Source organism: Crocodylus siamensis, chromosome 1, assembly GCF_052110815.1.
Source record: "Crocodylus siamensis isolate JL-2025a chromosome 1, ASM5211081v1, whole genome shotgun sequence".
In the NCBI taxonomy this organism is placed as follows: domain Eukaryota; kingdom Metazoa; phylum Chordata; order Crocodylia; family Crocodylidae; genus Crocodylus; species Crocodylus siamensis.
Window position 1 is genome coordinate 364,816,444 of NC_143395.1, and position 27,558 is coordinate 364,844,001.

General features: G+C 35.7%; 1 protein-coding gene across 4 annotated transcripts in view; it reads left to right on the forward strand.

Annotated features, from left to right (window-relative positions):
- Positions 1 to 27,558, forward strand: part of LRCH1 (leucine rich repeats and calponin homology domain containing 1) — a 214,752-nt gene that overhangs the window by 145,988 nt on the left and 41,206 nt on the right. For 2 of the 4 annotated variants that reach the window (XM_090025734.1, XM_090025752.1), the window contains exons 8-15: positions 2,266 to 2,371; positions 3,938 to 4,053; positions 8,306 to 8,373; positions 9,323 to 9,409; positions 12,642 to 12,731; positions 12,833 to 12,869; positions 13,662 to 13,778; positions 17,708 to 17,780. In XM_090025734.1, coding sequence (XP_089881860.1) covers positions 2,266 to 2,371; positions 3,938 to 4,053; positions 8,306 to 8,373; positions 9,323 to 9,409; positions 12,642 to 12,731; positions 12,833 to 12,869; positions 13,662 to 13,778; positions 17,708 to 17,780 — 694 coding nt within the window. Of the gene's footprint in view, positions 1 to 2,265; positions 2,372 to 3,937; positions 4,054 to 8,305; positions 8,374 to 9,322; positions 9,410 to 12,641; positions 12,732 to 12,832; positions 12,870 to 13,661; positions 13,779 to 17,707; positions 17,781 to 22,406; positions 22,512 to 27,558 lie in introns of all 4 variants that reach the window. The other 2 variants (XM_090025761.1, XM_090025744.1) reach the window with 2 other exon arrangements.

Consider the following 27,558-nt stretch of genomic DNA (forward strand, 5'->3'; position numbering starts at 1 on the left):
TGAGAATCAAGGGATTTCTTGTGATATATAATCTCTCTCCCAGCTATACAGTTGGTCCAATAAAAGATATCACCAAAGAAACCCTTGCTTCTCATTTATTTCCCTGAATCATCATGGCTACGGCAACAATCCAGCCCTGACACTTTCATATTTGAGAACATTTATAACATTCTATGTTCATGGATTGTTTTTTTTTAATAAAATGTGTAATATTTTGTGTAATTTAAATAAGGGGAACCTTCATTCACATGATACAAAGTTTTTATTTCATTTAATACTAATATACATTTTAGGAAGCTTGCAAATATTCATTTGGGCCCATATAGAAAGTAGGCAGAGGATAATGGAATGAATAAGCAAGTTGGATGTAGTCTATTTAGCTGATTTAGCTGTTCTGACAGTGCTGAAAGGGTAATTTCTTTAAAGCTTAAGAAGGTATGGGCAGTTCCAATATTACACACATACATCTAATTCCATTTATTTTTTTAAGAAAAAATAAATTTGGCAATTGTGAGACGATGAATCCTGTTTTGCCAATAATATCGCCTTTTACCTGCGTCTCATTATTCTTTAGGAATACAAGATAACCCTTTGTTCACCTTTTTTCTAGTTTAAGGCTTCCTTCTTGAGTTTAAAAATCATTAGAACAACTGAGTATTTTTATTCCATTAACAGTAGTATGTGAGGTATAGATAAGAAGACTAGGATTTACGATGACAGTGCAGATTTAGATGTTGGTCCACCACTTCATCCCAGAATGTGCATTAGCACCAGCTGTGTAGAATAGGATTGAAGTACCGTTTACAAGGCTTCATCAGGAACGAAACTTGTTTGGCTTTCATGCTACAGTAGTGTTATGTTTTTAATATAAAAAAAATGTACTCTTCATCCTGTCTGCCTTTTGATCTGTGTTAAGTGTAAGTCTATCTACAGCTTCCATTGTTAGCTGAAGGAAATAAGATACTGTATCTCATCTGTGAAAGTATTGTGATGATTTTTGAATACTCAGAATTGGTTTGGAGATGTCATATATGGTAGGATACTGGAAACCCCGGGAATGAGTTGCAGAACAGTGTAGACAACTAGTCCTATTTAAAAACCCAGACTTAAATAGCCCATGAAAGGAATTATTTGATTGCAAATGAGGTAGAATGCATTTGCCTTTGAACACTCTAAATTTTTTCCTAAACTATGCACATGCGAGCACGCGCGCGCATACTCACACACATTTACACATGCACACACACACACACGCTTGCTGAATCTTTAATTTTCAGAATTTTGATTATGTTTCTGAGAAAGTATATCACAGAATTGCAATATTTAAAAATAAGAATTGATAAATAATAGCTGAGGTTTGAATTTCTGGTAAAAAAATATCCTGAATATGTTGGCTTTCTGGATGCACTGCAAAAAGCCAACTGTGGTAAACGACAGGATTTGTGGGAGGAATGAGATGTCCCAGCAAGATTGGAAAGGGACTTTACTGTTAGCCTGGCTTAATGACTGCCCAAGTTAATTTATTTCTCATAGGTAATTATTTTCAAGTTGTTGGGTTTCAGCACTCTGATTGTAATTATTACTGTACCCTGAGCTTTTTGTATGAGGACCTTTTATTTTTATTTTAAATCTAAGTAAACGAATGTTCCCACATATATATTGATTTAAATAATAAAAACATAGGTGAGTTGTGAAATACTAAGTTAAATCACTCCTAACTTTTGTCATTCTTGGGAAAGGTCGTTCAAATTCCTGAATGTATTGGGCAAAATTAATTTTCTTTTTTTGGCAAGGATGTTAAAACAAGCAATAAAAACCATATGAGTTGACAAGAACCTTTTTAGAGTTTTTTGTTTGTTTGTTTTAATTAAAGCTTTAATAACTATTGATATTTTCAAAAAGAATTTATACTATTTGTATTAATCTAAAATTGTGTCAAGTTATATAAAGCCATACTGTAACTGTTTTGAGCAAATTCAGATGGGCACAGATAATCATGATGGCATCTTTAAAAGAAATGCAGGTGCGACTGAACTTTACTTGAGTTTTTCCATAGTTTGCATATATAGGTTTAAACAAATAAAGGTTATAAACTTAACCATTTTCCTAAATAGCGTGAATTATAAGTAGCTATATAGGACAAATAGCCTCCTACCTCTAGGTTATTATAGAATCTTTTAAAAATTTGAATCTCTAATAAACATATAATTTGTCATTTCATTCTTGTTTTAATTTTCAATTAAAGCTTTTCTTTCTTATTCTTAGCCATCTGATGAAGATACCCTCAGCCTTAATATACCAATGTCAAACATTATGGAAGAAGATCAAATTATAAAAGAAGATTTGGGTCGCAACACAAACTCAATAAAAGGTCTGAATACAAAGGGGAGAAGGTTAACAGTAACAGGAATTCTGTATGTAATGCTGTTATGGGTGTCGTCTACAAAAAATCCCAACACAATTTTCTAAGCTTCCTCAAACATGTACTTAAAATACACACTTTTAGTTTACCACATTTATGCCTGAAATATTTTAATTATTTAGCATTTTTTGTTTGTATTTCTGAGACTACGTACCAACCCCTTAGCACAGGTCAGAAACCTTCTTATTAATCTCATTATTACAGACTTCATTTGCCTACTGTCATTAGACTACATTGTTTTCTTTAATTCTAAAATACACCTACTGGCAAGCTCTGAGTGTGTGTATACTTTAGTATTAAAAATTACCCAAAGAACTTGTCTGCCTTAGTATTAAAAATGATATTTAAGCCACATTAATCCTACTGCAGGCAAACCCCATCAAGAAGATGTTTTCTGTCCATGTCCTGAAATCATTAAGATGGAAATTCAGAAGTGCCTGCCCTGTTTCCAGATCCCAGTTCAGATAAATTCAAAACACAGACACCTCACCTGACCTTTAGCAACATGAATATGGAGAATTGGTTTCTCTGGTGGTCAACACCAAATCAGTTTAGGATTGTATAGGTCAAAATCAGTACTTTGAATTTTATTTGAAATTGAATAAAAGAGTCCTTCAGAACATGAAAAGTATTGTATTACTTTCCATGTTTCCATTTTATTTTTATTTTAAAAATAAAAATATAGTAGTAAAATTTTACTTTTCTAAATTATGCACCATTCTCTTTATTGATACAAATCATGCTGTTGGGTCTGCACAAACTTAATCAAACTTATTGTGGAAAACAACTACATGCAAGTATCACATTAGCCATTAGAGCATGGTGTCTTCATACTTGTAGTCTTTGCTGCTTTTGTTCCAGTGAAGAAAAATCAGTTTCTCTGATTAAGATGCTCACTGAAATTTTGGAGGGCTGATTTTGGGAGAAAGGTCTGCATAACCCATGAGTAAATACAGTATTGGAATAGGCTGACAGGTTCTGTATTGGTTGCTTTTGAGTGGTATTAGAAGAATTCAAAGTACTCATAATAACGTAACTCTGAGGTTGGATTAAAGTGCAAATAAGTGGATCAGGCTTCTGGTTCCTAGACTGTCTTAAATTTACCCTAGCCTGTATTTCCATTTCCGTGCTGCTAATGGTATTTGTTGTGTCTTTAAAATAGACCGCTTCATCCTCTCATGCTGGTGTAGCTTGGAAGCGATTCCATTGAAATCAATAGAGTTGTTTGTGAGTTGCACTTGTATAAGGTTGAAATCTGTCCACATATTTGAACATGAAGGCTTTATGCATACAACATTTACATATTTTTTTAGGTCCAGTCCAGCATAGTCCAAAAGTTTTAAGTTTCTATTTTGACAATTCTTGTGTCCTTTAGAGTTCAGTTTCAGCTGTTACTGAGCCCTACTGCATTTAAGAAGTTCCTTCACTAAACCTGATTTAAATTCAGTTGAACAGTTAATGCTGGGTCAGAAATCATTTTGATATCTTTGTGTTTTTTACTCCATTTCCCATTAGTGGAATTTCATCAGGGATCACCTCCTCTAATTGACAACGATAAATCAAGAGAAGCAGGAAACCAGTTTGCTGATGGATCAGATACTCTCACTGCTGAATTTATAAGCTACATCAAGGCAAGTCTGATTTATATTGAATGAAAAAGAATCTCAATACTACTTTCATAAGCACAGAAGAAGCAGAAATGACAAACTGCTGGCACAGTGTTATTAATAAGAGAAGTGCAGTTGATATTCATTGTCATCGGTTTAGCCACAGAGTGAAAACATAAACAGATAGATTAATCATCACCATTATTTTAAAGTTGGAAGATCATGTTACCCATAACTCTTATTCTGATCCTTGTGAAAGGCATCTTCTCCTCCCCTTAAAATTTGATCTTGTTTTTTTAAATAAAATTATTATATGGCAGTTCTCTCATGGGCAAGTTGTGCAGCACTTGCCTATGAGAGTTTTTCTTATATTTTGAATTGGGCAATTGTTTCGAAGGTGCAAAGTTTACAATGGTGCTTAAGTCTCAGAAATTATGAAAAGATGGTGGAATATGAACAATGGATGTAGCTAGGGAAATATTTTAGTTCATAGGAGAAATGTAGAAATATTTAAAGACAAGGATATCACCTACTTTTTGGTAAGCTGAACAAAGTACTATGTCTCTAGAAAAATACTTGCAGTAAGATTCAGCGACTGCCTTTCTTAACAGACTCTGTTGGTAGGCAGTGGATTTTTTAATCAATATTTTTCTTATACGCTAATATACATGATCTGCATCATTGCCAACAAAAGCTAAGGTGGCTTTAGGGTGTGTATGACTGCACATGGGCCAAGTTCTGGCTTTGCCCCTTTACTTTCCTTGTGGGTAGCTAGTTAATCCTTGTAAAAATATTGCTCTTGTATTCTTGCCACGGTTAATGAGCACTTTGGTTATCAGCCTGCTGTGTCCAGCTGTGTAAATTTCATCTGCCTGGGGAATGGTTTAGTTTGCTTACACGTCTGGCTGTTTTTTATAATGGTTCTATGAATTGTTATCATAAATTGCAGAGTTATACCCCTTTTGTGGTTTTTTGAGTTGAGTGCTCCCTGATTTCCTTATAGTCTGCTGCTCTTTTTAATTGTAGCATTGGGTTTTGCGTAATGTATCTGGGTAATATGTCTTTGAGAAAGTTGCATTAAAATCCATATAAATCACTAATGAATACAGTCATATTGTAACACCTGAAATTAATTTAGTTCATTATGTAATACAGCTTACTTGATTAAATCTGTCCAAAAATGATTTAATACACAGATAAGTTGATCAATAGAAGGATTTCTCTGGAATGTTATATGCCAAGCTTTGAATGGCATTTGTTTGCCTATGAAAATATATTTGCTGGATAGTCCTGCTGGGTTCTGTTTAGAACTAATGTATTCCATTATGGTCACAGGCAAGGTGGATTTGGTTTAAATCAAATCAATTTAAATAATGATTTAAATCAGGAAACCTTGGTTTAATGATTGTTTTCTACTAGACGTGCATTCTTGTTTGATATAACTTTAATACATATTATTCATAACTTGGAGATAGATGTAGGTTTCATTTTTAAAAGTTACACGCTATACATTTTAAAGCAGTAATTTATTTGATATTTTTCAGATTGATTTTGCAGATACATCAGAAAGCTAATTATGATTTGGATATTTTATTTACTAAAGCTAATTGAAGCAAATACTTGTGAAGTCATTGGGGGGTGAACTATCTCCAGTTCATTAGATTAATCATGGATATTTTTGCCATGCTGTATTAGGAAGACATCAAATGAGTGTTGCAGCCATATGTTATTCGCATGGGGCTTTCTTCCCTTTCTTCTAGATTTCTTCTCACCTTTGATTTCTTCTTTTTATATGAGGTATATCACTCATGAGAGATATTTTTTTCAAAATGAAAGTTAACTTTCTCTTTCAGTCTAGCTTGCTCTCATTTTCAACCCCTCCCTTGTTCTGTGGGGTGGGAAGAATTGAAAATGGAGGGTGGGAGATGCATGCAGAGGATTTTTCAGATCTTTTTCACTTTATAAAACCTTTTTGTACTGGAAAAGTTTGAAGAAAAATACAAGGACATTATGGCGTCCTATCTGTTCCCTCCTCCCCCTGCCCCTGACCCTTTTTTAATTTACCACTTCCAGTGTCCTGGGCAAAAATGTATATTTTTAAGCAACATGAATAAGCAACCAAAATATTTCCTTTGTTTTCTTTAATTATATTATCAAAAGAAGTTTTCACAAATAATAATACTGGTAAATAATAATAATAAATCTCCTAGCTCTGATTAATACTTATATAATGCTTTACAGCTTCTAAACTTTATAAGCATTAACTCACTACTGGTCACATCACCTTTCTACGGCAGTGTATGTGGCATAATGTCAGATCAACATAGAGGAATTAAAGGTGACGTTCTTTCCCCACATACAAAACTTGAGTAAATATGCAAGTGGAGGTGAATCAGCAAGGGTAAGAGGAAGAATATTTCTTCCTTTATTCCTTTCCCACACTGAAGTTGAGTGGCACATGATCGGCTGCCAACATTGCACACTTTGTGGTATGTTACTGTCCCATATTGTGGCATACTGTATATGCTGGTTGGTGTTTTTCCAGTAGTGATTTCAGCACAGCTATAAGTCAGCACCTCTTGCACATTGTTGCGAAGAGTGTTACCAGTCCTGGTTCATTTGTGCACAGTTTGTATAGTGAAAATGTTGCCCAGGTTAGTATTCTTACAGGATTTGGATTTTAATACCACCTTGCTATATTGACAGCTGAGACCAGTGTACAGGCTGTAGTTAATGTCGTGCCCCTAATGCCGGTGCACCCTTGACCTGCAAGCCTGGGTCGGCACAACCGGCTTGGCGCGAGGAGGGGGTTTATAACCGGACAGGTGGGTGATAACGGTGAGCAGGAGTCAGAGGATTTAAACACAGCGTATTGGTAACACAGAAAATTTATTTTACTTACGCTATTGATGTGATGCAGCGTAGGCAGAGGAGTTGATTTATTCAGTTACAGCATGCAGATATCATGTTACCCAGCATCTACAGGATGGGTAAGACAGTTGCTTCCGAGCGATTCACACAAGCCATTGCAGTCTGCAGATTACCGAGAGCTCTTGATAAGAAAGATTACGACAGAGATAGAGAGATAGACGGGCCAGCAAGACAGAGATACGCCAGAAAGATACGTAGGCGGAGAGATAAAATTTGTTGTGCATAATCTGTTCTTCTTGAGTGCATACACAGTTCTCTGCTTTGGGAGGAAGTTCTTTCAAAGTTATATTTGCCAAAGGTGACCAATTATTATACGCCAGGCATGAATAATTAACGAGTTGGCACTTGTGCTGTCTTTGTTTGTTCAGGTTTCAGAAAAAGGGGGGTTATTTTTACTTGGGTGGTACTGGTCCTGTTTGGTCACAGGATGGCGTGCATAGTATATTATTTAATTTTACAACTTCACTAAAGTAGTTTCATTTTTATCTGGTCACCGTGGGTACCGATATCTTTTTTTGACGTCACGGTACCACGCTGCAATTTGTTCAAGGTTAGTGTCTCTCTTGTGTGGGAACTCAAGTAATTTGAAATGAGGCACAGATAGGGGTGTGTATATGCAGCACTGTTAATGCAGAGGGATAAATTACAATTACAGAGTTTGTTGTGTTAGCTTCTGTCCTTTTGCCATTTGACCTTTTGCCATCGGCATCTGAAATCAAAGACTTTGATCTTTGACAGTTAACAGCCCTACTACAGCAAGAGCAGTCTTTGGGCAGGGTATTTCTCTAGTTGGTTTCTAATTGGCGATATTTGCTGAACTCTTTAGTTCACATGATAGAACTTTTACTTTCTCAAGCCGTATCTTGTGAAAGCAGAGGAATTTAAAGTTGGGGTTTATTTTTTTCTTAGTGTCGTTCCCCCCACCTCCCCCCCCCGCCAAATCCTCTTTTCCCCCATTGATTTCATTAGAGTTACTCCTAAAGCACATGGTGGAATGGAGAGAAAAATCATCTTCTGCTTTAATTAATGATTTGTTTGCCTGTGCCAGAAAGATATAGGCGAAATATGGGGCATTCAGGAATATAATGTTTATGTTATTTGGCTGCTTTTTACCTTTAAAAGAGGCTAAGGACAGTTGACCTCAATAAAATCTAACATTTTAATAAAAGATGGGGTATCCTAGAATGGGGGTGGGGAGGTAGGAATGAAACACACATCTTAGATTGCTTCATCTAACTACTCAAAATTCATAAATGAACTAGGTCACTGCTGAGGCCGAAATGAAACTTATTATCTGTTCTTAATTGCAAAGTTGTCTTCTTAACTTCAGTATGTCTATTCATAGGGCAGAGCAGAGGAATGTGATGAATTACTACGAATAGAAGAGGACACACAATGGCAAACCGAAGACATGTAAGTATTTATATGCCTAAAAGATATAATCCATATAATTTTACCATAAATTATAAATTCTGCAATAAATTCTGCTTTTAAGGAATTTCTTTATCAGCTTCTAATTCTGTATACTTAGAAGCATGATGTGTATATAAATATATGTAAAATAATAAAACATATATATATATATAAAAAAATTTACTATCTGTAAAATGTTATTAATATAGTCAAAAGTATTTAATATATTTGTCTAAGAATGAATAATGTTGTTATTTTTAAAGGAAACACAAGTATTTTTTGGTTACTGGTAACTGACTGCCCCTGTTTAAATGTTATTATAGCATTTTTTAAAGTGTATCAAACAGATCTTAAAAATAGTGATTAGAGGAAAATCCTACTGTCTTGCCCATTTTTTAATTTGCTCTACTATAATAGTATTTAATTGTGATTAAAAGATTGATGATAAACCTCAGTCATTGATTAGAGTACATACAACATAATTTAGAATGATAATGAACTTTGTATTGAAGATGCTGTAAGTTCAGGTTTAAAATCAGTATTTGCCAAATATTAAAAGAAAAAATACCTTGGTTGAATTGGCTAGTGGAGTGAAGACAGTTTCTAAAGGTCTAAAAGTATTAGACATGAGAAAACAAGGTAAGGCCTGTTTTGCTCTTATTTTTTTACTTATAGAAAAGGCAAGGTGTAATGCATTGTTAGTTAATGTATTATTTCAGCTTCAGATCTGAGGCTGTTTAATTAAAATGCTGTACCGGAGGAATCATTATCTGCTTAGTATGTAGGGAGCTGGGGGAAGGGGGAGAGATTTTCTGAATTCACTGCCTTCACATACATCATATGCTTAATTTAAGCAGCCAATTTGAAAATATAGTCCATCAAATTAAATCCTAGCTTCTCTGAAATTCATTGCAATGCCTTTGTGTCCTATGCTTGTTTCCCGCTATAGCACAAATTCATCAGAAGAGCCAAATATTGATATAGCAATGATAGATCAGCTAAGAGAAGCAGTAGATTTATTACAAGATCCCAACAGGTATGCTCATGACACAGCGTGATGTGAGTAATGTTTGAGAGTTTTCTATAAGAGGCAGTTGCAACTCTTGAGGTCAAATCCAACACTCCCCCACCCCCCACAAAAAAACAAACCAAAAGTATTTCTTGTATTTATTGATATCTGAAAGTGTCTGGCTATTACAGTGGTTTGCTAATATAGAAGATGTTCTTCAGAACTGGAGTACAGTAAAAGCTGTGTTATCCAGCACTTTACCATCTGGAATGCTCTATTAACCCGTGTTTATTTCACTGTGGCACTTCTGGTTTTGCCACCGCGAACCGAGTCCCTCTTCTTCCTTGTGGACCATGGCCCAGGGCAAAGCAGCCTGCGCAGGTCCCCCCTCCCCATCCCCCGGCGCACTGACACCAGGGAGTGAAAGCCTGGGAACACCAGACACGGCAGGAGGGGCAGCGGCCCGAACAGGCAAAGATGTCTCCAACCCACCAGGCTGGATTTAAGTATAACTCTCAGATAACTGGCATATTTGATTAACCGGCACCCCCCATGGTTGCCGGATAACAGAGCTTTTACTGTATTAGGTGTTCTTTACCTGACAAGTTGTTAGGAAAAAAAAAAGGAAAGTAATTACCTTATTTACCTGAATACAGTATGACCCTGAATTTAAGATGGCCTTCCCCAATAATTAGATTCTACACACATATCTTTTATAAATGTATTGTAATTTTCCATGATGGAATCTGATTGGAGGATCATCTTAAATTAGACCCCCCCCCCTCCACTTACTGGCCATTGTGCCTGCCCCCTTCCCCCCACTTTCAGCCTCATGCTACCCTAGTAAGGAGGAGTGTGGGGGGGAAGTGGGGGAAGAGAGAGATTGAAGTAATGTTGTGGGGAGGCTGGGGACTAGAGGGAAGGAGAGTGCCATAGCATGCAGAGGTGGGGGCAGGGGGCAGGTAGCAACTCCGGTTTCAGCTCCAACAGCTATCTCCTACCCCCACTTCCCATCCTGCCCCACTTCCTTATGCTTGATGGTAAGGCATGGCACTTTTTCCCCCTGTGTTAAATGGTGGGGTGGGGAGCCTTGTCTTCTACTGATGTAAACATGGTATGTGGCATTTTTTCTAAGGAAAGTTGTGAGATGCTTCACCCTGAATGTAGGCACAGGATTCCTATGTAGTTAACAGGAACTGCAAACCTAATAGAAAAATACAAATGAGAACAAAAAAGCATTAAGTCATCCATGCACAGTAATGCTGTATGGTGTGTTTTCTAAAGATTTGTCCAGGACAGTTTAAAATTGTAAGGTTGCATCAGGAGAGAACTGTATCAGCTCTTTTATATATTCATAATGAGAACAGGAGAAAGGTGAAGTCTTTCTTATTTGAATGGGCACAAGATCAGGTTGTTTTTTATTTGCTCTACAAAATAGGTACTTAGCACTAGTTAAGATCACGTAGGTCACTGAGTCCAGTCCTCTGCTATTGCAGGCAGTCACATCATAGTCTCCCTTTCATTAACTAGTAAATCTTCATTTGAAAAGTGAATCAGTTTTACTTCCCCTAGAGCACTCCTTTTGTGACAGTGTTCCAGAATTTTATTCCTCTGATGATTAGAAAGCTTATTACTTCCCAACCTAAATTTTATTTATGGCCAATTGATACCATTTTTTTTCTCATGCCAGCATTGTCTTTAGTTTAAACAGTTCCTTTCCATATTGCATGCTCACTTTGCAAATTGTCCCCGTTTAGTTGAGAATATGAATTTACTTTGGCTGTTATTGGGCAGTAATCTTTATTAAACTGTTTGCTTTAGCTCGGTGAAGCTGTCTCCACTTGGTAAAAGAGAAAGTAACTGCACTTATTAGAAAAGCTTGTTGATATCAGTTTTGGATTCAGTGCTGCAGCATTGTATTGCTCTTGCTCTGCACCCATGGTATGCTGTTCTTAAAATTGGAGCAGATGTTGCCTTTAATTAAAAAAAAAAAAAAAAAAAATCTGTTTTAAATTAACAATTCTTAATCTTGTAAATAATTCTGTTTTTCAGTTTGACTTGCTGCTGTAAGCTACATATTTCCCCCTTTCCTCCCTTCCGAACAGAGAACAGGCATTTAAAATACATATAGACCTTTATAATACTTCAGAATTCCATTAATTTTACTCTGAAGGTTTTTGATTGATGATTTTGAGGAAAATATATTTGAACTGTTAATTTGTCCATTGGCTTGTTTATTGTTCGTGATGATTGCCAGTCATGTCACACACATACAAAACCAATAGAGGGAAAAGTAGAGAAGAGATCTTGCTGTGGCCTTTTTTGAACTACTTAAATACTGTCTATGCATTTTTACATTTAGTGGTGTTTAGATACAATACAGAAACAGTGCTGTAACCCCACACCCTGAAAGCTAGGCTTAGTCTTTGCTTACATGCTTTCTGTGGTCCCATGAATTTTGCTGCCTTACCTATTCTAATGGCCTGGCTTCATCAAGAGGGACTGAGAGTGTCCTCAGCACAGAATAACCTGTAGCCTGGTGGTTAGCCTATTCTCTTGGGAAGTAGGGGCTTCTAGGTTTGAATCCATTCAGGGTGAGGTAGCCAGTGAAGTGCTCTAACCACTAGCCTCTGGTGGCAACACCCAAAACTGTGTTTTAAAAAAGAGTGAGTTACCTGTGCTGTCAGGATCAACTTAAGTGCTTTTATGAAAGAGGTATTTGAGCTGTGAATCTCAGTCTTCTATATGTGCCTTACTTAAGTGCTTCATTGCAGCCCTAAATTCTGGAGTGAGACAGGATTTCAGACATGTCCCCTTCTTCAGCATTCCTGCTGGCTGGTTTTGGCATCCTCCCATTCAGCATTCAAGCTCTTGTGAATCCCATACTGAGGCTGTCCCTGTTAGGCATAGACCTAGGCCTAACCTGTGCCTGTGGATATCACTTGTAGGGGTAGATGCTTCCAGTATCTAAGGGCTAAGATTCTAAAATGTACTTAAGTAGGTAGTGTCTATGCTAACTAGAGCATGCATTCTGAACCCATTCATTGCTCAAGATGAGATTCCACATATGAAGCTGTGAAGCTTAAGAATCAAAATATATTTCTACAATAATTTATTAACGATGTTAGTAAGAAATAGTATGGAATAAGTTAAAAGGTAATTTAAACTATTGAATATCTCCTTTTGCTTGAAATTAAACTCTGTAGAACCTTATCAAAAGCTGTACCCCACTGCATTGTTTTTATTTCAAACTTTGCAGATTAAGCTTGGATATTACTGAGGACAGTGGTGTGAATCTGTATCCTGTGGAACCTGCAACAGCTTTAGAATTTCAGGAGTCTACAGTAAAGTGTGTTTATCTACCTTTTTAAGAAAAATAATGGGTTTTCTAACATTCAAATTTCTACACTTTACAGTTTACTGTGCTTTCTTTTTTATATCTATATACAGTGGCCAAATGCAGACAGAAATGTCCCGTATCTATCAGGTAGGTTGTATTATATGGTAATATTCACAATATGCAGGGAGGAGATGGAAAATGAGTCAACAGGTTCCTTAATTTTTAGCTGTTAAAAATTTAAAAATGTAAATAGTAAAAATGTACACAAATGTAGTGGTTTCGGGATAGAAATAGATGCAATTCTTTTGAAAACGTATATTTTTTTGTAGAACTTAAAAAAACCCCCAAAAACATGCTACCTTGATAGCTCTTCTGGACTTTAGCTTCTAGAGGTTACCAATAGTGCTTTAATCTGCATTTGTTGTCTAGCAATAATTGTCTCTGCAGTCACAACTATTTTTTATTTGTCCAAATATTTCAGATAATATACCTTAAAAGTAGATTGATAGTCATTACCATATGTACTTGTGCTAGTTCTTTCTCTACCCACTTGCTCTGTAGCTAGAAAACAGTAAGGCATTCGAGTGTTCCTAAAGCTCTTTACAAACTACAAAACAGAAAAAAAATATTTCTTTTATTGTTACACCGAATTATAATTAGACAACAATTTGGAACTCAATTTAGTATTAGTTGCTTACTATTTGATTTATATCCTGTCCAGTAAACTGTTGGTATTCCTTTTAGAATTATTTGTTCAGACTTCCAAAATTATCTGCTTGTAACCACTTATACTGAGCATCTTTCATATAGTTTCCTTCCCTATTTGTTCTTCCCAGTATTTCTAAGACTTACTTTTGAGAGCATGCTATGGAAGAGTTGTATATTTGTTTCTCTTCACCAGTAATATGCATAAAATCTAAATGGGTATGTATGTTACAGAAAGAAAATGCTGAGAAGGAACTTGAATTCCAAAAGACGAGGGGATTGATTATGGAGAAAACAAAAGTGGAGGCCAAAATTACATTTGAACAGAATGAAAAGCAGCCATTAAGTCAGGTATGGATGATCCTGGGAAAGTATGTTTATCTAGCTATAGGACTCATTTGAAGAGGGACTTTCTGGAAGAAATTCATTGACAGTAATGAGAAGAGAAAACCTGATTAATTTTGTGAAATAGGCCTTGATATGGATCTCAGGGTTTATTTTTAGAACAAAAGTTAAAAAGAACTAGTTTCTGAAGGAGAGGAATGAAATTCAGGACATCCACCCATGGGAGGAATATTTGTTTGTTGGTCCTGTACATTTTTGTCCTAAGTTTCATTCTGTAGGGGAAGTGAGGACACTTGACATGCTTGGGTTCTTAGTAATGTTTAAAAATAATGCTCCAAACTTTGTATGCTCCAAGGTTTTCATAAATGCAGTATATAAAACTCAATAATTTCATTTTTAAAAAGCAAACTAATTACTTGCTGAGATATTAGTTTGACTTCAAGGTGTCCTGGTTTTGTGTGTACCTATGTTGGTCCTCCAGTATTTAAGAATTATGAACATTATTTTTAATTCATCTGTTTTTAGTATCCTGAATTATTGGTTTCTACTGTGTATAGTACTTGCAACAAGAATTAGAGAGCATAGTAATATGTTCTTCCCACTCCTGTTTATTACTAGTGCCCAATATTAGGACGTCTGTCTTCATAGTTGTCCACATCTTTGCTTTTTCTCTGAAAGATGTATTTTAGTAGTTCAATATCATAATTTTCTTCTGTTTCCCATATCAGAACTCAACTTGTATCATATCCTGCACCACTTTGAAACACATTCCAAGTGCATTATTCATACTGTAACTAATACTAGACTGCTTCAGAATATTTTTGGTTTTTCCGCAGTACTGAATTTTTATAAAACAAGATGTTCAATGCTTTTAGAAGGATCTTGATTTCTGAAATTTAATCCTGAAATGTGCTAACTTCCTTAGAAATTGAGAGTGCTCTGGATTTGCCAGTGATGCCAAATGGGAGTTGGAGGCACTTGCTGTTTTGCAGGAGTTACCCATCTTGTCATGAGGAAAGACAGGCAGCTGTATACTGTATGCAATAGAAAATACTTTATATCAACAGTGATGGGCACAAATTTAGATATATGATTAACAACTTATGTAGACTAAAGCAGAGGTTTGGGCTGTAATGTTGGCATGAATACCATGTCTGTTAAAAGCTATAGCCCCCTTTAACCTGAGGAGTTGCTGTCTTCAGACAAGATTTATGTAAGAGTGGGATCTGATGTCTAAGAATCATTCTGGTTCAGTGTAGAGATAAGGGCTGAGGTAAGACCCTGAGAGTTGTCCTTTGTTTAAAGCCAGGGGAAAAGGTATCTCTCTTTCTCTCCTAGCTTGTTGAGAATTAGAAACATTTCTCATGGCTGGGACTGATTGTTCCAAGTTACTTTTCTTTTGTTTCAAATCTTTTTGTGTTTATAAAGTTGGCCCTGAGGAAAGACCTTGGACTGAACTATAGTTTGGCCTTCACTTTATCTTACCTAGATGATGTTTCTACCCACTGGCTTACATATGCATCATACAGCATTTGTACTTGTAAACTATTTTATCAAATATGCAATACACATTATCAGTCTAATCATAGTTAAGGCATCAGCAATAGATAAGATTGTTATACTATTATTGTATAACTAACTCCTGGCAAATCACTTCCTGTCTGTAGATCTGTATTAAAATATTTTTGCTTGCTACTTGTTTTAATTATGACTTTGGTAAAACCCCTTGAAATACTAACCTCTCTGCCCTTGGACCAATTCTGTCTTGAAAGATTATATTACATTCATTTATGAGTCTGATGTACCAACAAACTTGCATATAATAGGTTACTGGAAGAATGCTTTTATTTTGTTGCTAAACAAAGAAAAATAATTGGAAAGTTTTCTCTTCCTAAAAAAGTTTGATAGCTTTTTAAGATTAGAACTATAAACCTGTTGGTCTTCAGGGAAAATCACTTCAGTGAAAGATTAACAAATTAATAGCCATCTTAGTCAGTATATGTGCTTTTCCATTCCAAAAATGGAAATGGTCGTATCTCTGCTAATTTCAAGAGCTAACTGTAGCGCCTCTTCCTCTTGAGCACCTCTTTGCTCTAATACTTTTTGATGAAAATAGAGATATAGGGGTACTCCCAACTTAGGACATAAATTTACTTAAAGAACAAAAATGCTCCTTAGAAATGTGTTGAGTGATAGATGGACATAACAATAGTATCAATATTAAGAGATACTAATAGTTGCCATGATGCAGTTGTTACCTCTGAATGTTTCTGTAATGCAATGATGTAAGTGTAGCATCCTGCAGCTTTAATCCGGTTTCATTCAGGATCCAATTTAAATTGATTTAACTGACTTTTTGTTTGATACAGGATCATAAGGCTATAAGTTAGATCATAACAGCTGAAGTGCGCTTCCAAGCAGCACTCCTCTCTGTCTTTAAAGAGGTTAATATTTACTTTTGTCCACACCGTTTGGTGTCAGGTATTGTGCTTGTACAAGAAATGTACTTATTGTACCATTCTGGTTTTTTAAAAACACACAGAATGATCTGATTGTTTGGAATATAGGAGGACAAAGTTCTCACGATGAGGTAGGATGCTACTGTTGTTTGTGCGTCTGTTATATAAGACATGATTTTGATTTACATATTGACAAATGACACAGTGACTTTAAAAATACAGTACCTACAGTTAGCATGTCACAGCTGCATTCAAGTTAAATTCATTCATGATACTCTTTTAGCTGTATTTGCCTATTTCATTTGGTCATCTTTTTCATAAATGTTTGAGAAAACCAGAAACTACAACCCTGGAGCTATTGCTGATGTCATCCACAGCATGTTTATATGCAAGGATATGTATACCTTTTCTTTAATTTCATTGTATTTTGTCAAGATTCATTCTTGTGCTGGGTAGTGCCCATTGATCCCAGGTGATAACCCATTTTTTCAAGGGACCTACATTTACAGACCAGATTAGATTCCAGCAATCATCATCCTGTATTATGGATTCCATTCCACCCCTATTATCCCCATCATGAAGCCATTGCCAAAGGAAATGAAAGCTCTGAGGTTTTCCTTGTGGAGATTTGTCCTTTGTAGTTTCATTGGGCAGCCAGTGCTTTCTCCCCCATTTTAACATGGTGCAAGTGGCTCACAAATTCTGGGAATTACCAGGGGAAAGGGCATGATCATTGATAACATTGGGCTCTTTTGCAAATTTCTGCCCATCTTCTGTCAGCGTAATTCCATAGAAACCGTGGTGATTGAACTTCCACTTCCTCTTGCTACCCCAGCAGGTCCTTTTTAAGGCTGATTTCTACCACGTGTCTTTATTATCTAATTTTGACTAGTGATATGTTTAACACTCACTTATGCCCTCCCATACCTTTACTATTTTTCTACTTTATGCTTGGAGTCTTCAAACCTAGTGCAGGTTGCAAGGGGTAGGTATGATGCCTTGATAAGTCTGATTAACATTCTTCTTTCTGCTTTTTGCTGCTAAAATACAGTTGGGTTTCCCTTTTGCAGAATATCATAGCTTGTGGGAAACACATTTAGAAGGAAGAGAAATGCTGTGAAACAACAGAATGTCCATAATGAAGTGTTTTTTCCCCTTGTTTACTCTAAAATCCTTCACGTAGTTATGAATTAGTATTTATGTAAAATGTTTATGCAATAATAACAGAGATGCTGTGATAGAAAATTGAGAAATAATCAGTAGTTAGAATAAGAGTAAATCCTATGGTCTTTTCTCAGAAACCACTTTGCAGTCATATTATGGAATTAGGGGTGAATTAGATTTACAGAATTTGAACCTATAACCATGAAACACAACAAGTTTTTCCCTAAAACTGTTATTGTTAATTTGTATTTAAACAGCAGCACTAAGGTATGGTATTCAACACTTATTCTTATCTGTTTTCTTGAAACACAGGGTAGGGACAGCACTCCACCTGCATCTCCTACTACAAACAAAACAGCTCCATTTGGCCTCAAGCCGCGATCAGGTAATGTTGTGGGAAAGACAAAATTTCAACAGCCTACTTTTACTGGCAAACTCAAGAATACTTGCTGCTTTTATCTTGTTCCTTTTCAACAGGAATTAATAAAACTCTTCACTTTAACACGTGTTTATTGATGGTAAATACTCACCTACAGTAGACATTTGATAAGAAAGGAGGTGAAAACTCTGTCCCCAATATCCTTTGAAGAACTGCAGCGTTAAATTCATGAGTTTGAGAATGTATTTTAGCAACACTAAGCTTTCAGCATATTTGCATGGGTTATTTTTATACTGTATTTATACAATTAAATCATTTTGTCTACCTGATATGGTACTTGGAGGATCCTGTATTTATCTTGTTGGCAGGTATGGAAGTATTTTATAGCTGTGTATGGACAGTATATATGAATAAGGTTCATTTTGTTAATTATAGTGCAATTGCTATGGAAATATATTCACAAGCCTTTCAACAGGAGTACATATGTTAAAAAATAAATAGAAGTTAATATAGGTGTGGGTTCAGAATGAATCCATGATGCATTAAATCTGCATAATTATTAACATTTCAACAAACAGAAAAGTTCATAAGAACCCATTGTAACTATCACGGTGTTCGACTGCTTAAAGTGTTCAGAATGAACAAATTCACTTTTTAAATATGGAATCAGCACAAGGATGACTAAATTTTTATCTTCTGCTTGCTGAAATAGCAATATTGGAAATCATCTCACATTGTCTCTTAAGAAAAACGTAGCCTATTCAGATTTTTCACTGTTTCAGCTTCCTAAGACTAATTCTGGTTTCTCTCTTTCACCACTAATACCTTTAATTGAATGCTGGTAAACTACTAGAAGGTTGTAGTTTTTATAATAAAAAATATTTTGGCAAAAACAGCAGCAATTTCATATTTCAATGTATTTTAAGAAATTGTACCCATAGAATTTAGTAAAACAAATCAAGTGTTTAATGAAAACAAGGAAAATGTTGTTGAACATTTACTGTGTTATATAGAGGGTATTTAAAGCCACTGTATATTTTATATGCAAATTAAGCAGGATAATCAAAAGATGTGAACTAAACTGAAGTGCAGACATTCTTGTTTTGATACTTAGGTTATGGATCTTATTGTGATTCCTAGTGTGAGCCTTGTACAATTAATGAACTGTATGTATGTATTAATGAACTTTTCCAGTGAGAGTTGGTTCATTTGATACATCTGTAATCCTTCCAGTTAATATGATTTTGCTTTTAAAGCTTTCTTCTCTGCTTAATTAATGTTCTTAGTTATATGCCTTATTGCTGCAAGGCTAGTGTTGGAAGCCAAGTATGCTGTGTAACCCTGTAAAATGGTTTAGTTTGATGTAAAACTGAGGTTTAATAGCATTCTTGGTTAAGTAATCTGTAACCTTGTGGGAAAGAACTTTTAAAAATGCACTGAAATAATCATTTTAGCTATTTAGTTTTATGGTTTAAATTGTATAGGAGCACATAATTCAATAACAGAGCAAGATGTGTTTTGAAATTATTTTAACCAGAATTTGTAAATCGTATTCTAAAAACAAAAACAGAGAAGGATATCTGAAAAAAAAGAAAAGAAAATGCCTTTGGGGATAGTTAAGTTTTTCCAACAATCTATTGTCAATATGCCCTCAGCAGACTCTTGTTGTTTTTTCCTGTGTGGTTCTCCTTAAAATTTAACAAAGTAGCCTCTATATGGCTATTTTTATTGTTTTTTAAAAATGTGGGTCTCTAGGATAGGTAGTACTAAATGAAGTACTGGTTTTCTAGTAATGATTCCAGCTCTGCACTACATATACAAAGCAAAGTGCTTTCAAAGGATAAATCAATACTAAACCTGTGTTCATGGCTAAAAGTCCTTTTATTCCTATAGCTTAAATCTAGCCAAAACAAGGAAACCTCTGTATCTGGTGCCTAATTTGGTATCCAAAGAAAATGTTTTTCAAAAAGGTAATGAATATTCTTTCCCTGGCTTTTGGCAGTTAGCATTTTAAGAGGGTCAGCCTGCTAAAGAGAATGTAAAATGAGGTTCATTAGATTTCAAATTAGACTTTTTTCATATATGCTTCATGAAGAGCAGACTTTTCCAGGTCACGTAAGTGACTGAGGAAAATGCTTGAAAGTAATGAAAAGTGTAAGAAACCAAGTAATATAACTTTCCCTTAAACAGTAATTTTGCTGCTATGAAATGCTTTCATGCCTGAAGAGGAAAAGACTCAAATCAGTTCATGAATTTTATCTTTTACCCTCCATCTATGTGCAAATCAATACACAGTTAATATCTGCATCATTTTAAATACATTTGAAACATTTTTTCAACTGCTTGCTATCATTTTCATGTTAAAATCTCAACTTTACTCAGAATTTGGATGTATTCACACCTCCTACAACTTTTGTGGCTTTTAGAAGTATACATTCCTACTTTCGTTTTGTGCCATTTTTTTTCATGACTTTTGCTGAATGGAGTGACTGCCAAAACTAACTAACAGGAGCAGTTATTGTGTCCTCAAAGGTCACCTGAAGTTCTAGCAAAACTGTAAGATACAAAACCATTTACATTAAAAATTCCACAGGAAATGAAGATATGCTACAATATATTTAATTAAGCAGAACTCTAAAACACATCTCTCTGAAATACTTTAATTTTTATCTCTGTGAAAACTTTTAGCTTACAAATTGCAATGGAGAAACCAAGTAGGAAATAGCAGTTGAGAAACAATTAAAACCATTCATACACAGTCATAATTTTTGTTTCATGCACTGGTTAGAAGAAGAGTAACTATCATCCTCCTTTTGATTATGATGTTTGCTTTCTCCCCAGCAAGTGTTTTGGGTGATATGTATCCAAAACTGATACAGCTTGCCTTGTTATCCCAGAAGGGTGTAAGTGAGCTGGGAGTAGCTAGAGGCAGAATGAGCTGGGGTTTAGAACAAATATGTCTTAAGAGAATAAACATTAAGAGCAGCCATGCCTGGAGAGAAGATTATGTGGCACTTCACATGGTATTATTTCTGAATTAGCTTTTTTTTCTTCAGTCAGATCACAGAAATGACAGTGCAGGTTTTGGAGGGGGATTTTTTATTTTCAGTCTGACTGCATACATTTATTTGGGCTGGAGCAGGGATTGTTTGTTACTAATGCTGTCTTTGCCTTTTTTACATTTTAATATTTTAAAAAACCCTTCATTTCACTGATATGCAGGATTGCTTTTTAAACTAAATACTAGTTTTGATGTGTATATTGAACCTTGTTTGATACAAGGGACTTTTCCTGTTTTCAGTTGAATTAGCAAGGCAGCTTGGTATTCAAAACAGCAGCTGTGATAGGTCTGGGGAGGAAGGTTTTCCATGTGTAAAACAGATGGCAATAGGGTTTGCAAGCTTATATCATTGGTGCAGCAGACAAGACAGGAGGCCATGTGGGAAGATACTAAAGTGGCTTGGTAGAGAAGGGAAGGGTATAGTTGTGAAAGGTTTGGAAAACAAGGAGAAGGAGGTGGAAAACAATCAATCAAAGGCAAGTTACATTTTCAGAGTGATCTGCTAAGATGATCTTGAACAGCTATGGTTTGTAAGGATTATGGTTTGTAAGGGAGCAGTGAGGGTTTTGGAGAAGCTGGAGCAGAGGTGCTTCTGCTAATCAGTATGGAAAACCATGGGCCAATTAAATGAGGAGGTGAAGGGGTTGAGGAGGTGATTTGATGGATTTGAAGAGTAAGCAAGAAGCTCTGATGTGGAGGAGCAGATGCAGTTTACCAATAAAGAAGGAAGAAAAGTAGAATGGAAGATTGGAGGAGTGGTGTCATTGTCAGTCATCTCTGAAAGAAACTGCAAGGTCTTGTGTGAGGGAGGAGGGTGCAGGGGAAAGGATGATTTAAGTGAGAATCGTGGGACTAGCACAGCAGATAAGGCAATATGGAAAACGGGGGAGGAAATGCTTGAGTTGGAAACAGTAATGCTGAAGACAAAGAATAAATGTGGTCATGGGGCTTTCTTCACATAGGAGTATCACAAGGTTAATATAATGACAATTAGGCATGTAATAGACAGTAGGAGGCATTTTTAAAATTAAAAATACACTTTTACTAGTTTTATTAAAGTCTGTGTCTGTTCCTTTGTGTGGAAAAAGTGCCCTTTGCTTAAAGGGTGCAAGAGATAACTGTACATTTTAGTCTCTTTTTTTTTAATTTTCATTGCTACAGTTACACTGTTGAAAAAAGTTATCAGTTCACAACATCAAGTTTTACACTTCTTTTGCCCACACTATTTAATCTATGGGTACTTTTTCTTAATAAATGCCAGCTGTAAACACAATTGTGTTGAGCGCTACGGTTGCAATGATCTTTTTAAGATTAACAGCATTAACTGCTTATATAATGTATGATTTGCAAGTACTAACATTAAATTTTTCATTCTTTTTATTCTGTGCACCATCTTTCATTCTTTTCTTCCAAAATTATACATGCTATATTAATCACATTTGAATGGCATCCTCGTCATTACCATACAATCCTAATACCACATATGAAATGCTGCTGCCCCCTCTGGTTTACCCTGGTCCTTGTACCTACTGTGTATGGACTGGTTCTCACCCCTTCCCTACTCCCCACAGACCCATCCCTCACTCTTCCTCCTATCTCCTTCGACACACTTACACAGGCACAAACATGGGACAACTATAGCTACAGTATCCCATCTGAAGGAGACAGTGACAATGGTAGGTGATACAAAAATATATATGTATATACTTACTTAATTTTTATGTTTTCAGAAAACTGAATTTACTGTGTGTTTGTGTGCTCCCCACAGCTAAGGATGTAGGACAGGCAGTTGCATGCTTAATGTCAGGGGTATTAAAACTAGGGGTTAAAAAACAAACACTTAGGTGGAGCATGTTAATTACTGTTTGGTATGTATATGGGTACTGTATTTACTCAAATACAAGATGAGGTTCCCCTACCTCCCACCCCCATTTGGCCTGGGGGTAAAATGCTCTTGTCTTATAGTATTATACAGGGATCCTGGATACAGATATAGTGGTATTTTATTTTAATCATGGAAACATGGATTTTAGGTTACTCTTTTAATCTGAAAATTGGGGATTTTTTTATCAGAGAAAACCAGGATCCCTGGACATATACAAGGAAATTTCATTAAATACATGATCTATCATTAAACTGCTGCCAAAAGCAACATGTTCTCAGCAATGGAAAGCAGAGAGCAAAGGGCTACCTGAACCCCCAGATTTATTTTTCCTGCTGGAGCAGTAGGAGGAGGACAGATTCAGAGCAAACCTCCAATAATTAGGCTCTATACCTGGAAGATTGTAACAAATGTATGCATCTTCCATATAAAGAATCTAAATTATTGGGGGTCATCTTATAATCAGGGTTGTCTTCTATTTGAGTAAATACAGTAAACCAGCTAGGATTCTCAGTGTTTTCAAGATTGTCTGAGTATCTTCTTCTCATGATAACCAATCTTAGAATTATTTCAATCATAAAATGAATAATTTCTGCTTATTTTCAAGTTCTTGTGAAAGCTGCATTAACTGCAACAGTTAATTTTGTTAATTTCTTGCTTAGTGCTTGAGTATGTGTTCTTTATACATACTATATATGACAGTAATTAAAATGTGTCCTCCTCCCATCTGCAATGCTGTATCCAGGTGCATACTTAGCTTAACTAGAGAAGGGATATTGGAATGTAAAATTAAAATGGAGACAATGCTAAGAGAACTGAATCAGGAAGAAATAAAGGGTGGTTCCTGTCTGTCAGAAGTTATCTGTATATCATCAGCCCTTCCCATGCATAATGAAGGCCAGAGACATTGTGTGAAAAGTCAATTGAAGTGAATTTCCAGAATGACCTTATCACTGAACTTCTAGTTCTTATCCTAATTACAAAAGCAACAGAAAATCTGCTGATGTTATCTGTGAGAACCTCTTGCCTCTTACTAAGTACGTGTCAGGTGCAAGACATTGAGACTAAGTAAAGAAGAAAGCTGCTTACAAGTAATTGGTGGATTGCATGTGTAATTTGTTTTAATACATTTTAGTAGTCTTTTTCCTGAGTTATCTTTTGATGTCATCTTTCCTACTTGTAAAAGTGTACTTAGAATTGAGGTGCTCTTACTGATGATAATAATTAAGAATAATGTCTGATGGTGTCAAAAGTGAAAGCTGATATACAGCAACATAATGAAAACAACAAGAAGTCATTTTGCAGTAGGAGGTCTTGCCTCAAACAAAGGGGGGAAGCTCATTCTCAGTCTGTAAAATGTTTGCTTTAGTTCACTATGCTATACATGTTGTGTTTTTCATGTAAAACAAAAAAAACTGAAGTGAAATATCTAAGTCCAGCCCAAAAGGATGTTGCCTATGCAGTCTTAAAATATCTGTTAAGGAGGACATGGAGGAAAACCCAATCATAGAAAAGTAGGGCTAGAAGGGTTATCTCCAGAGGTTGTCTAGTCCAACCCTGTGCTGAGGCAGGATCACCCATATTGAAACCATTCTGTCTAACCTGTTCCTAAAATACACAATCAACCTTGTCATACAATTATAGGGCATATTGTTCAAAGACACCGAAAGGAACTTAACCTGCCAGAGGTGAAGTGGAGAGACAAGAGCTGCTAGTGTCTTGCCGCTGCAAGGGTTGTTAAAATGCATTCAGGAGATCTGAGGAAGAGAGTTGTTCCCCCTTGCTACAAAAGAAGGCAAACTCTCCCAGAAACATCATTAGCAGGCCTTTCTGGCCACCTAGACATTTTACTTCATAGCATTTTTAACACCATCTCTTTCTCCAAGGAAGGAATTCAGAGGTGAAAGGAGAGTTTAGATATTTGTTTAGACAATAAGAGGTATCCTGTCAGAGTGAAATCAATATAAAAAAATATTAACCTACTTTGGCCTTCCTCAGGCATTGGTTTGTTCCAGACAAAAAAAGCAAATCCTATATTTAATGTTTGGGGGGAGAGGATAGGGAGTAGCTGTGCTAGTATTATTTATCCAATGTTAGCGGAGATCAATATGGGAATAGCTTGGATTATTGTGCTGGATTTGTTGCTTTATTTTTCTGGCGATGGACGTTATTGAGAGTTTTATCAGCCAGCTCAGCCAATATACTTTATCCCAGGAAGATTAAATTTCTGCACATTTGCAAGTACATGAGACCTATGAAACACTGCACTACCAGATGATAAATACATCATATCTAATAAACAAAACATTGCTTAAAATGAGCAGTTGTGCATTTTTGTCTCCACGATAACATATTCTTCTTTATCATCATCATTTTAGAGGTGCAAAATGTGGTTGGCTTAGGACTGTCCAGCTTGCTAAACACCACTTTGTAATAAACAAAGTATATATATACTATTAGAGAATACTTCTCACACAAGCAAACCTTTATGAATGTGTTAAGTACTTGGCAGAGTGCAGGTATTGCTAATTCTCCCTGGTACATTATCATTGCTGGCAGTTGCTCAGTTCAGGATGATTCTCTACCATGTCTCATTAAGAGTCCAGTGCTTGACTGTAGAAGTTGCAGGTCTTTCCACAGGGAAGAATAGGCTGTATACTGGGATTCCTCTCCTTTTTCTTTCTCTGCTCCCCCTTCTTTGCTTTGAGGGTATGTCTGTTGATCTGCTAGTTGATCCAGCCTACAGAATACATGATAACTTGAAATAGTCTTAGCACAGTTTGTTTCTGAAATTAATCTAAAAATAGATGGATTTCTTAGACAATACGTAGAAAGCATTGGCATGATTTAAAAAGTCATTGAGGTGATTGTCTCACAGTTTTCTAAGATACTCACAAGTACACTGGTTGTTAGTACACTGCACCTTAGGATCTGTCCAAGTATTGGAATTCACATTCTTTTTATGAAAATACTGTTACATAAAGTAGAGTAGTATGTAGCACATTTTCTGAATACTAAGCAAGGGACATTGATTAATAATTTATTGTGTGTGCTGAGCTGTTTGAAATAAAAACAGGTCTCTTGTAGCCTGTTATCTGGCAGCCAAGTACTCCCACTTGTCTGGCTTCTAAGACTAAAACATCACATCTGGAACTGAAGGATAAGACCCTTTTCTGAAGAGTCATAGAACATTTGGTGGCACTATTTATTCATAGCATATAAAAACATATATTGTTCTAAACTGGAATCTATAACTATATACTTTTGATACTTCTGACCTTATAATCTAAAGCCCTGAAAGTCTGCCTTAAACAGAGAAAGCACTAAAAACTTATCTGAAGTTGATTTTAGTGAAGTATTAGCATCTTAACACCATCTTAGTCCTTTTTCACTACTGTTTCTGTTCACTGCTTTTTTAACTTTCACAAGTTTTGCTAACTGGAAGTTTGGACAATGTTTGGTAAGGCTTCCCAGTTCTTTCCAGTTCTGGAAAGTCTGTGACATCATTACCAGTCCTCGTCCAGTTTAAATGGTAGAGATTTATCTTCCAGAGCATCCATTTGTTTTAAAGATAATCCTTTTCAGCATAGGAAATGACAAATGGCTGGTGATCCTGGTGGATGTAGCACTTAAAAGATCTGACTGATCTACCTACAGGTGCATCAGTAGAGCACAGTTAGTATATTATTGAAGAAAAAACCCTGGTTGCTTCTGAAGAATGAAAGGGATTTTAGTGACATGCAAAAGTCTTATAACATTGACGTGGAGGACTATGTATTTTTTTTTTATTGGAAAAACAATCTGTTAACTTTTGGCTGTTCTTCACAATTTAGATTCTTGGGACCTATTATAGTTTTGTCCCTTTCTGTGACATAGCTACTAGTACAATAGATTATATGGGTTGATAGATTGCTGTACTGGTATATAAGTAGAAGTCTTTTAAAATCCTGACTGGATTTTATTTTGCATTTTTAAATAATCAAGAGTATTTGCTCTCTGTTACCTTTGTCTTCTAAACTTATCCAAATTCTTCCCATTGTTTGTTTTGTATTTATTTCGTCCCATTTTGGTGGAATTTACAGAGCTATGGTTTTAAAGTCTTTAGATGCTAAGCTACTTACTGAACACTGTTTCAATTCAATCCGCACATAATTCAAACTTAAAACACAATTAATGTAGAAGTAACAGATTCTTTATTCACCCTTACCAGTATTTTAATAAAGTACTGGAGAGAAGCAAAATCAGGAATTGCTTAGAGTTAGGGGTGAAAACTAGTCAAATTATTGTTATATCTTAACAAGGGGACTTGAGTTCTTCCTGCTGAAATACAGTTCTGCTCTTGAATTCATATGGGTTACCCATTGAAGTATATTAGTTTATTCCTAGTGTAAGGAGACAAACCACAAAATATGATTTACAACTTAAAAGGAAAATGTTTTTTAAGAATTAGACAATATGGAAAGTTTTCTGAGAATGCAGATAGTATGTTTGAATTCTGGAAGCATTCTCTTTTGCATTGCACTGCCATTTATGTTTGCACGAAGTGGCTGCAAAATGCTGCTATTCTGATTTGATCAAACATTAAATTTGTTTTGCATTGGTCTTCCCCAAGTGTAAAAAATCACAAGAGATGCAAGACAGTGGAGAATCAGGCCTATTAACCTTGATATCAGAATCAAGAAGCTACCTCATTAGCTGCTTAAATCTGGGGTAGCAGTCAATTTCAATTATATTACACCAGCTGAGTGATCCAGATTTATTCATTTTCCTTTTGCTTAAACTTCTCTTGATAGGAATTTAGTAGGTAATATGATCTGTGCTAACCTGAGGTTAGTGGTGTA